Below are 13195 nucleotides of genomic sequence, written 5' to 3' on the forward strand. Positions count from 1 at the left end.
GCCAACTTATTATGTCAGTTTTTATTTTATATAATTGAATAAATACCCGTATTAGTTAGATTGCGTTGTTTGGATAAAATAGAATATTAATACTTTAGTAAAAATTTTACATACTAATTGATTACAAGTTTCTTTAATTTTTACGTATTTTCAAATTTTGGAACGATCGAAATTTTTAAATATAGTTAACAAGTACATATTTCGAAGCAATTATTGTAAAGAAAATATTATAAAATTTGAAAAGTATTAGTATTAGTAGTACAAAAGCGGTATCTTTATCACTTAGCTCATCGTAATAACGTGTCTCATTAAAGAGAAAACCACAACAAAGGTGCTATAATATCACTTACGTTCGAAGTCGCAAGAAAATTGCAAATACCTCTGTATAAAATATTTTATGGAGTTATATATTTCAGTGATTAAATAAAGTCTCACAATGTTAAAATACGATTGGTATATTGCGGCGTGTGTCAATTTTCACACTCAAACGAATATGAAAGATCGAATAATTCAAATGAAAGAATATCAATAAATAAATATGAAATAAATAAGCAAAGTTATTTTTTCAAAAGAAAATTATTTATACTATAAAATAACATAATTACGATAAGTTCTTTGAATTCTGAGTATCTAAAAGTTTTCCATTTAATATTTGTATTTTAAAGGACAAATGAATCTTAAGCATCCCACGCAGGACAGGTTTGATATTTACTTGATAAATATAATACTTTGAAACTTAGTTGACTTTTTAAGTTCCAGCCCACGCTGTTTATTTGAAGTTTGTTACTTCAAGTAAATAAAGTTAATAAAAATAAATAAAGTTGGAATCTTTTGCTCTTCAAGATATTTTCAATATAAGAATGTATCGACATTTTTTAAATTCGGAACATTGATAAATATTTTTTGCTACAATAGGTTACTAATGCTAAATAATAGTTACGGGACTTAATATTACTATGAGATTAGCGTACACTGTTTTAGTGATTGTGTATTTTAAAATAACCAAATTTGATTCTACATATGAATTTCACATCTTAATGATATGTTTATAGATAAATAGGCATAGATAAAACAGTTCAGTAACTTTCGTCAACTCCGTTCGTCAACTGATTTCCAAATTTTTTGCTTAGTCGCTATTGATACAAATAAAAAAAAAGTGTAGAAAAATATTTCGAAACATGATCATTTCTATATATATTCTTGAAAAAGATAGACTAGATCGATAGATAGACAAAGACTGTGTATATACCTAAATAAATACTATTTTCTTTTTAACATACTTATACTCCAGTATAAAAGGATATTATAATTAGAAGTATCATATTTAGGGTAAGTAAAGTAGGCTAAATAAAGGAAAAATGAAATAACCATTTTATACATTCAGTGTAAGTACAAGACTTTATTTTATTATTTAAGTCAAATACATGTAACAGCTGGGTGCTTGTGCAAAAAGACATTATAATAAAATACATTTCAAAACCAATTACAAAATAACAGCCAAAGGTGACAATAATAATGCTAGATATAATAGGTTCGAAAAGTTATCAGTCGTAATTTCTAAGAAATAGTCGTTTTTACCCCGATATCGTTAATTACAAGAGTCACAGCTTAATTGAGATCGAGATTAAAACTCGCTTATTCCTTTTTCATGAATTTTATTTTTATATTCTAATATTAAATGTTTCATCTTAAACTGCTTAGCCGAGTTAATTTCAATTCGGTACCATTCGAAACATGCTTAAGATATAATTTTCATTATTCTTAACTTTAGTCAACAATGTAATTCAGTTTTTTGGTTGGTGTAAATATAAAACATATCTAAGAAATAAACGATTTTTTTAGGTAACAATAAAGGAATAAGCGGATCTTCCGATCAATACGAAATGATTTATTGTCGTATAGACATATACGTTCTTATCAAAATATCAATGAAGTTACGAAAATATATAAGGAATGTTTCTTTGGAATCATATGCCTTTAAATGATTCGGTAATCAAATTTTAATAGATTACATAGTTTATAAAATTTTAATATATTTTTAAAGCTGTGATATTTTATACCGAATGTTTTGAAATCATTTTGTTGTATCGAACACTGTTGCTAAGTAAATTCGGATTTTTAAACTGACTTAAATAAATATCATCTTAATTTTTTTCTTTATTTAAAAAAAATACAGAAAATCCTCATCATATTTCTATTTTGGTTAATTTTTTTAATTAAAAATAATTATAACTTTTTTTGGACTATTATTATTTTTCCATATGAAAGTATAATTGGGAATAATAAATTAGTAGTTTTGAAATAATACAATTAATAATCCGGATGAAGTCGGTATACATTTTGTATAATTTTCAAACTTAGAGAAATTAATAAAATTTGTTAATTAGATAGATGACAGTAGACTATAATAATGTAATTGAAAAAAAACTTGGTCGTGTCAACGCAATTAGACCTTTTAGTTATATTTTCGTTTTTAATATATTTCAAAACAAACAAAGAACAATAGGCCAATTGACAATGCTTACGTCGACATATAAAATATAGAAAAGTTAAAAATTATATATTAATAGAAATATCTGTGAAATCTTAAACAAACTTTGCGCACAAAATATTAAGAAAAGTATTTATTCAAGTTAAAAGACTTTTGAAATAGTAATAATAATAGCCAAAAAAATAGAAGAAGAGAAAATATTGTGAATACAAATGTGTACACGCGCAGGTATTTGACGTAAGTACTTGCTTAATTACCTATTACAGAAAACTACACAGCAATTTAATCTACTTACATAATATACGATTATATTAAGGAGGCCTTTAAAATATGTCAGCACTGTTTAATAAAACTGTATGATGATATTGTAATGATACGAAACTATACCAGGACGAAATTCCTTCTAGATAGTTAAATATATTCGTAAGTTAAGAAATAACAGAGAAGAACAAGAACAAATACAATGGCGTCCGTATTTGGCACTCAATTCCTTAAAAAAATACGTTTATTTTTTATACACTTAGGTATAAAAAAGTTATTCGTTTTTTTTTCAATATCGTTAAAAATTTATTTACTACCTACATCTTACATCGTACCATATCATTTTTTTTTACTAAATATGTAAATAAAATTACATTGTAATCCATCTTTGAGATTTATTCCAAAATACATATTTAAAATTCGAATTTATAAAATTAACCATCAACAGTACCAATTCAAAATATGTAATTGAATTGAAACATGAGTACTTTAAATTCGTATTTATCAATTCAATTTATCATAACTTTCGTGGTCACGGAGCCATTATGAGACGATGATAGAGTCAAGAAGAGCGATATGAGACACAGAAAGTTTATTAATGACGAAGTTTTTGACAGATAGTGCGACAGTGCTTTTACAACATCTATCATATGTCTACAACACTCAAACATTTATATCAGATTCTAATGGTTACATGCGGTTATATATTGTAATAAAGTCAACTATCTCATTACCTGACTTTACTTTTAACGTTTCCTAACTTGTTCTAAAAGTGCGTATTCAGCGATTTTGACAAGTGTCAACTAGAAGTGGTTTAATCGCGCAATCGTGATGTATTCGTTTTCATTTTATTGTAAAAAGTTATATGTGTTTTACTGGTCAATTTTAGTTTGTCGTCAATAATTTAAATTTATGTAATGAGATAGTTGTATATCGCTTCCTAAAATATCCTCACCCGAGACGTCGAGAGGTCTGTCTTGAGAAGTTGAGAGAAGTCTTGATGCGAAACTGATTCTCCCCACTAGTATTTTAAACACATATTATATGAAATACATTTATTACCATTAATAAACATCGATGACTCTTTTTTTTTCCATTGCGTATCGATATTCGTTGATATTTACATACATTTGCCAAAATTGTTTTTGTGTCGATATCAAATGAGATAGCACATTGATAATACTTTATTGAAAGAAAACCTTGCAGTGGTTTAACCAATGTTTTGGTAGCTTTAGATTGATCTTTGCAAGTGAATGTAAATACGCCAGTGAATTTAAACAACATCTTCCATGTAGAAAGCGTTGCTGGTGCAGTTGCCGTTGTCGTTGGGAGAATCAGGGTGTTCCTCAGGTTCAGACCCATTAGTGCGCATGTCGTCACGTATCTGGTTAGAAAATCTAGTATCAATTCTTATTTTTAACGAATTCGTTGCCTATTATTATTAAATCAAACATTTTCGTATCGCAAATATAATTTATGTAAATCTAAGCTATAATAAGAGATAACATCGTAACGTTAAAGCATAAACATTATGTTTGAAAACAAATATATTACAAGTACGCGTTTAGATCAGATAATCTAATAGAAAGCATCAAATTGCTTCGCCGTTGAAATTTTCAACTCCTGGGTAAACAAAATTCCAGTTACCATCACAAAAGTTGTTTGATAAAGATAGAACCCATTAAATTATTTGAAATAACATTTTATTTAAACAAAAAAAGTATTTTATAGTTATTTATTTCTTCCATTAATCCTTTCATCAATTATGGAACCAAACTCGCTTCCCCGCAATAATTTACGGCTAAGTTCCGGTTTCAAGGGTGAGTGAGACTGTTTATTAACAAGCACAGTATCTAAGATCCTATAGCTAAAAGCTTATACACGTTATAAAGTCTGATTTATACTTCTTATCATGCCAACGTCAATGGACAGAAATTACCACTACTGAATTACACAGGTCCCTTGGTAAATTCGTTAATCAGCCTTTAATATTTAAAATAAAGAAAGTTTGTAATCTCTTTCAATAAACTTTAATAGTACGTATGGCCACGTAAACCTATCAAAGTTACCTTTTCAACCTGTCGCATTACACGCATCATATTAAGTCCGGCGAGATTCTTCAGTTCCTGAACACTCCACTGTCCACTACGCAATAGCTCCGCAAATAATTCGGGATATCTTGATACATCTTCCAATCCACGAGGAACCCTGGAAACAACATCCACATGTACTGCCGCAGATATATTTCGAACTTCGGTAATTTATTATATCTCTAGCACCGAAATTGTATTGATCATCATCATTATTGATGAAACATCTTGTATTTCTGTTTATTGCTTGTTGAATTTTTTCTTTAATCCTATAATTACTTTAACTTAATGGTCTAAAATATACGTTTTTGATAAAATTAACTTACCTGTTAACTCCATCAAAGTCACCACCAACACCCACGTAGTCAGCCCCAATCATCCTCTTGATATAATGGAAATGTTCTAAAAATAAAATTTAAATTTATTTACTATTTGAAGCAAGCAGTTAATATATATAATAAAATGTATAAATGTAAGAAGTTTGATCAATATATATTAGAGATAATATTTTAGAGATTAAAACATATTCGGTGTTGCATAATGTTAATTAACAGCTACTATTTATTTTTGAATTGTATTAATTACAACAATTAGTATTTATTTTTATAAATAAATAATATTTTTAACTATAATAAATGCTGGCACGCATTGGCACTTACATATTGTATTATATACAATATGTTAGTCGATTCAACACTCGTAACACTCGAAAAAACATATTAATACATCATACCAGAGTAATGAAATATAATCATAGCATAGAAAATATGTAATTAAATTAAAAAATGTTTTTATGTTGATCTATGAAAGTGTGCCAATACAATGGCATACGTTTTCAGCTGTATGGGCTTAGAAGGAAGTCTAAGAACCCAGATATTAATTTGAAATCAGTTTTTGAAATCACAGTCATGAGCAAATAATATAGAAACTCGTTTTTTATACAAATTCAAAGTGCATTCAATGTGGGCCATTAAACTAAATACAAATTAAGCTCATACCACTGATATAATTATCTATGCAATACGTTTTCTTAATTCGTAGACAGATTTGCTATGCCTCGGTCCCTTGGTAGGAACGTTGCTTCAGTGGGAATGACCCGACAGCTAGTGCTGCTGCTGTTGCTGGCGGGATCATGTTGGGAATGGAATACTACATTCCTAGCTCAGATCTTGTCAGTAAGGGTACGCGTAACCGTTGGTTCACTCGTGAATGTGCCGATGCTGTATCATCTAAGCAGGCGGCATATCGTGAGTGGTTCAACGGCTGCATTAGCGGGGCATCTAACATTGACTCACTGAAAGCAAACTACAATAAAAAAACCAAGTCCTGTAGAAAGGCATACACGAGAGCGGATGCACAGCGCATTGTACATATTGGTCATGACCTTATTTCTCATCCTAGCCATAGAATACCAGCCATAGTGCTGAAGAAGTGCGCGGCGGAGCTGTCTCCTGTTTTAACGCGCCTATTCCAACTTTTCTTTTCTCTCATCGGGATGTGTGCCAGAGGCTTGGAGAAGAGCTAATGTGCAAGCGGTTCCCAAAAAAGGGGATCGGTCTGACCCGGCAAATTATCGGCCAATAGCTATCACATCAGTACTTTGTAAGGTGATGTAACGGATTTTAAACAACCAACTGATCCATTACCTAGAAGATCACTGTCTAATTAATGATCGTCAGTACGGGTTTCGACCAAAACGGTCCACAGGTGATCTTCTAGCGTACGTAACACACCTCTGGGATGAAGCTATCGACAAGCATGGAGAATCGTTGTCTGTCAGCCTCGATATCTCCTAGGCTTTCGACAGGGTCTCTCACAAAAGTCTTCTCTCCAAGCTGCCGGCATATGGTCTGCCTGCTCAGCTATGCACCTGGATTGCCAGCTTCCTACACAAGCGTAGCCGTCGTGTTTTAGTTGATGCGCTTCACAGTTCTATGTAGTAAATGTTCGGGTCAACCAGGGATGTGTGCTATCTCCCGCATTCTTTCTTTTGCATATCAATGATATGCTTTCTCTTGGGAACATACATTGCTATGCAGACGATAGTACAGTGCATGGTGGATGCCACGGACGCGCAGTGGCTGGGCGAGCGGAAATTGAGTAGAGGCGGAAGGATCTTGTCATTGAACTCGATAGGACATTAGGGCTCATCGCCACATGGGGCTCTGATAATCTTGTTGAGTTTAATGCCAAAAAAACACAGGTATGCGCTCTCACGGCGAAAAAGTCAACATTTTCCTCTCTTCCCTCCCTCTGTGGTACTCCGCTGGTGATACAAAGCAAAATCGCCATGTTGGGGATTGACGTTCGCTGCGACCTTAGTCCAAGGGATTACATCGAGGCTGTTATAAAAACATCTTCACGGAAACTCGGAGTTCTGAACAAAGTGCGGCGTTTTTTCACGCCACAACAAAACACAGGTACGGTCTTGCGTGGAATATTGCTCGCACCTTTGGGATGGCTCCGCTAAGTACCTATTGGGGGCCTTGGATCGGTTGCAGCGACGTGCGATCCGCATTATTGGCGACGTAAAGGTCACAAGCACCCACGAAAGTTTACAATTGCGTCGAGAGATAGCAGCGCTGAGCGCTTTCTGTCGACTGTATCACGGCAAGTGCTCTGAGGAATTATTCTCTCTAATTCCTGCTTCCCCATCCTTCTTAAGTCCACGCGATTTTCACGGTTCTCGATGTCACCGCCTAACTGTGACATCAATTCCATCGCGCACAAATAAATTTAGCAACTCCTTTCTTTGTCGCACTTCCAAAAAATGGAATTCCTTACCAGCTCACGTTCCCCTCCTCTTACAATCCGGGTTCCTTCAAACGAGGCGTGAAGAGGCATCTTGCGGGCCGGCAAGGCGAAGTCGGCTAGTGCAGAACTTTTTTCCCGTCTGTACTTGCCGTCGTCGCGTTTGGACTCTACTACCACTTACCATCAGGTGGAGTAGAGTCATTTGCCCTCCCGGTGAATATATTAAAAAAAAAGATGATAATTGATGACACAAGATAAAACTGTGACATTTATGTATTCAATGTAAAATTAATATATTTTTATTTTCAGTATTTACTGAATACATAATGAATATTTTTGACAATCATATTTATTAGAAAAGCTAAAGCTAAACTTGTGTTTAATCGTAGCCATTAGGGAAAAAATACTTTTACCATTTAAAGGCTCTCTCTAGGTTTAAGTAAAAGGTTGCGTTAGTCGACATCAGGACAAGTTGGACTACGACGACAAAACTACTACTAAGCAAAAAAGATAATTGGAGGAGGCTAAAATAGAATTAAATTGTTTTGGTTTTTCCATAGAATTAATGTCAATTTTAGAGAATTCCTAAGTGTTTTTTTTTTATTAAGAAAGTTTAAAAATTTGTACGTACTATTTAATATTATTATTGCGTTCTTCATATATATATTTTTTAAAATCTTGTATACAATCGTAGGTACTGTATCAACAATATTATAAAATATAGCACATGTTATGTAGTTTTGGGTGTAATTTATTTATTAAATAAAATGTTTACTCACTTCAGTTCAGGTTCAGTGAGAGCATCGTAAAATCAGCCGGAGAATATCACAACTGTTTTAAATTTAGTTCCAGTGAGGTTTGATAGTACACAGTAGAACTTCATCCAACACATACATGCTTTCTCATTTGTTTTACCATCGAACATGAGTTGAATTTTAAAATCATGATTTACGTTTATCTATTTATTGATCTATTTTTTACATTATTTTGTTATTAATTGATCAAAATGACTGTAATATCGTGTAATGATTTAATCTCAATTTTGACTTTAATTTTATTTTCAATATGTCTGTCCGAGGCCATTTTCGAGTCGATATTATTAACAAATGCGATAATATAGAGAGTATGGGTACATTATTCTTAGGTATTGCTATACTGTTTCTGATGAATGGAGGCCGAATAAGGAAATATTTATTAAAAAAAAATTACCAGCAACATCAGACAAAGTAGCATTCGGAGAGCACTTGACAAAATCTGGGAAGAAGTTCACCATGATAAGACCGCCATTTTCTTTCTGTAGATCAAACAACGTCAACAGTCAAAAACAATAGCTTTGAACCAGCAGTATTAAATATATGTAATTATATATATATATATACATAATAGCTTGTCATTGTTAAACTATTGAGCAAAGGTGTCCTCTTGAAAAGTTTTTGAGCTTATAAAGTCACGCTGCTCAAATGGTAGTTGGTAGACGCACGTTAGAATTAGAAATACTCTGACACGTTCAGACTTCGACCACGAGATAAATTATAAATACAAATTAAGCACTTGCCCGGGTTTGAAACAGCCACCTTGGGTTAAAATTCGCGTGCTTATAGCCACAAGGCCATTTCAAGAAAGAAAGAAAGATGTATTAGATGTAAATCTTACAGAATATCGCGAATTAATATCTCGGCGAGTATTAATTAATTTTCGTGTGCTTAATGTGATTACAATTCATCTCACGCTCGCGCATTGGAGAAAGTTGTCACGAAGAAACTTGAATGTGTCAGATGAAATTCTGTCACATATTACCCACTCGCACTGGAGGAGCTTGTTGGTCTAAGCTTAAGGTTGAAATTTTTAATCCTCTACTACCTCCTATTATTTAACTTTTAATTTATTGAATTAATCAAAATATACTTTACGACTTAATAATGTAGTATACATATATTTTACCAGTGCTTGTATGATATCGTCGGGAACATTCCGCTTATGGGGACACAGATTATAAACGGACGAGTGGCTGAAGATAACGGGGGCCTTTGAAAGTCGCATCGCAGCACGTGTCGTGTTCTCCCCCACATGTGACAAATCAATCAACATGCCAAGGCGATTCATTTCGCGTACTACTTTCTGTTGACAATAACATCTTCATCAATACAGGATTCAATTATAAAGTTAGACGCTTCGCATTATTAACGTAAACATGGTGATTTTAATGACATTTTTTATAAGTTTATCAACTAATTGAAGTAATTATTTTGTTGTAAAAGATTATTTAAAATATGTGTACTATGAGTCAATATTTCGACTTACAATGAAACGTTTTATAAAACAAAATTTGTAATGTATTAACTGATAATAAATAATAGTCCTCCAGACCGATTTTGGCCACGTCTGCGCAGTTGACAATCTCAAGAGAGATTAGTCAACTGCGCAGGACATATTATTGTGCACAAGTGTGTGCGCAAACACAAGTGCACTCTCTATTCCCTAACTCTTATTTTCCGATGCGGTGGCAATCCGACACGACCGGCTTCGACACGAGAGTTCAGGTGCAGGACCAACGGCTTAACGTGCTTTCTGAGGCACGGGAGGCACTTCCAACTTCTATACTTCGGTCTGCTACTGAGAATTTTCGACAGAAAAATTAACTTTTTATTTGCCCGACCTGGGATTTGAACCCAGGATCTCCGGGTCGTTACATCTTTTTTACATCTAGCCACTAGACTAACGAGGCACTCTAATAAATAGATCTCCATTGAAGTCGGTCGCGCTCAACTTTTGTAGGGTTGAATAAATAGCTACACAATTACATTGTGTAAAAAGGTTTTATTAATACACTATTTATTGTTATTTTTCGAAATATTATTTATTTTGAATTTTATTTATTTAAAAAAATCTTTTTCCTAAAATAAAATCCTGTTTGGTTTCAGATTTTAAGTTTTGAACAATATCATTAAGGAAGTTCAAATGACATTAAATATTAAATACAAAGGAGTACATGCAAACTTGTATTTACTTTCTATAGGATTTCGCAAATAAGGAACAAAGCAGACTTACTCGTTAGCTTGTAAGAGAATTTTTTTTTTTACAAAAAAAGATCAATCTTTTTGTACCTAACGATCGTTTTAATTATATTAAGACATTCTCAGTAGAAGTCAACGCTTATGATTCGGTTTTATCGAGTTGTTTACGATTGCCATTTCATCGGAATAAGAGAGTGCACTATAAACATTCCGTGTTTGACTAAAATCGTACAGTAGGACATCATTGTCAATATTTAATCGTGTGTGTTATAGTTGAATAAAAATTCGTTCAATTTATATAATATGGTTGAAACATTCGCATTTCCAATTCACAAACGCAGCGTCACAAAGCGCTCAGCAACGTTTTAAGGAAGCTAAATTAACTCTTACCTCTCCGAATTCAGTCAGTCCGTTTACAGCGGGAGGTTCGTTCGCGGAATCGGCCCTACGGAATAACAATACAAATAAATGACGCGACAAAAAACATTATGTACACGAAAAAGTTCCCAGTCGCCTTCATTGTTCGCCTTGCTTCATTTTGCGCATGCTGTATATTATTATATATATCTATACCTATAATGTATGCCGTAAAATATTATATCTAATGTATATTAGGTATTTGTTATACGATTACAACACAAATATAAGAAAATCGCTTGAGCATTAAATAGAATGCGGTTTCTATCAATAAATTCATGTCAAAAAAGTCGGAATGAAAAACAACAACAACAAACCATTGATATTTAAGTAAAAAAGAATTTCAAATTCATTCTATAGTATTTTTGTTTAATTGAAACAGTGTTACCAATGTTTTTTTTCATATAATCGGCTAAAAACAAAGCTTGTTACATTGTTTTAAAATCGCGTCAGTGATGATCTGGTCAGTGGGCTTAAAATGGATTTAATTATTTATTGTACTCCTTTTTTGTACAATAAACGCATATATTTTGCAATACTATATAATATATGTTCATTGAGAAAACTAAATATTCATATACATTTCTGACTGAAATTATATACAGTGATAGTAAATCTCTACATGAGATAAATTGTAACAAACTATAATTGGATTAGCTTGCAAAATAAATTAGTTGAAGAAATACAATTTACGTAAAACTGGTAACTAACCACGGCGTGTTGCAGGTGTGGGTCAAAGTCATGTAGCGAACTCCAAGTGTATAGTAAGTCCGGAGAATCCCAAGGGAGTTAGCGATGGAATGACCGCCTTCGATGCCAATGAGAGAAGCTATCTTACGAGGCCTAGCACTGTGAGCCTCAAGAATATCTGCACCAAATAAAAAATACAGCTTAACATTTGTTTTTGCATTAATTAGTGTCCTGACGGTCGAAGTCTAACATTTATTTCTGCTTTGCTCTAATTAATTTGTCAAGTATCTGGAGTGCGATATAAAATGTGTCTGAAAATCATGTCAACACAATCGAAATGATATAGAAACAAAGAGATTTCTCACCTGTAACAGATGTTGCGAGTTGCAGATGTTGAGGGTACTTTTCAACGAGGCGTTGAATAACATCAATCTGTTCCAAGGTAAGTTGTACCGCGTCTTTGTTCTGAGTCGCGCAAGGTACAAAGGCAGACCAAAACTGAAACGAAACAAATCAATAACATATATCGCTTAAAATATACTTTTAATATTATAATATTTAGGTCGATCTCGTTAAGCTTAAATACATACGTTTTATTATATGGTCAGACACTAATTTATCTCTTTCTGTCATTATTAAATTTAAATTCGAAAAAAGAAGATATAGGATTGTTTAAATAATCACCCGCTAAACAACGTTTATACGTAAAACCAATATTTCCTACCTACTTATTACATTTACTATAAATATTTATTTTTTTAGTATTTTTACATTCTACAATTTAATCAACATCGCATCGAATCGCAGTTATTTGAGTCAAAATATATTAACTATTTTCCGTGCTAGCATATTTACTGTTAATTTAGAGGGCTCGACGTGTTAAAAAATAAAAATATTACACTTACTTCATTATTTTATGATTACAAGATAAGACATTTAGTGCTAAATGCAAACTGTTACAGTTAAAACTATATTGGAAAATATATATGGAACGGGAATGTGAATGAGTTTACATTTTATGATTTATCGTATAACATGTATATATATAGTAGATGGGTTACCCAACTTCGCTTGTTTCTAATAATCATTTGTCATCAAATTAAAAACGAACATTACTATCACACTTAAAAAACTTAATGTACAGCAACAACAATTTTAATGTTTAATTATAACTAAACTTAGTTACAGATTACTAAATAAACTTTTCATATTCAAGGAAAATACAAATAGAATTTTTTTTTTAGAAAAATACTAGGAAAGACTGTTTTACTTGCAAAGATAAATATTATGTTCTTATATTAGTGTTATAAACATACCTAGGGCTTTTTTTAATATCGACTGGTAAAGAACGGGGAAGAAAACATTAACGATATATTAAAGGACATGCGCTTAAAAATAAAGAAATAGGTTCTGTTAATATTAATGGTGATTTATGTTATCGAAGAGTTGATTCAAATCAAGACAGGCAAGAGTTTAAG

General features: G+C 32.3%; 1 protein-coding gene across 2 annotated transcripts in view; it reads right to left on the reverse strand.

The window, feature by feature from the left end:
• Positions 1-3792: 3792 nt before the first annotated feature.
• Positions 3793-13195, reverse strand: part of LOC126780733 (dipeptidase 1-like) — a 74989-nt gene continuing 65586 nt past the window's right edge. For both annotated transcript variants that reach the window (XM_050505401.1, XM_050505402.1), the window contains 8 exons: positions 12083-12215; positions 11739-11895; positions 11001-11055; positions 9538-9714; positions 8806-8890; positions 5169-5244; positions 4822-4960; positions 3793-4136 (listed from right to left, as the gene is read on the reverse strand). In XM_050505401.1, the coding sequence (XP_050361358.1) occupies positions 4026-4136; positions 4822-4960; positions 5169-5244; positions 8806-8890; positions 9538-9714; positions 11001-11055; positions 11739-11895; positions 12083-12215 (933 nt within the window). In that variant the 3' untranslated portion in view covers positions 3793-4025. The remainder of the gene's footprint in view (positions 4137-4821; positions 4961-5168; positions 5245-8805; positions 8891-9537; positions 9715-11000; positions 11056-11738; positions 11896-12082; positions 12216-13195) is intronic.

Source organism: Nymphalis io, chromosome Z (assembly GCF_905147045.1).
Source record: "Nymphalis io chromosome Z, ilAglIoxx1.1, whole genome shotgun sequence".
Classification (NCBI taxonomy): domain Eukaryota; kingdom Metazoa; phylum Arthropoda; class Insecta; order Lepidoptera; family Nymphalidae; genus Nymphalis; species Nymphalis io.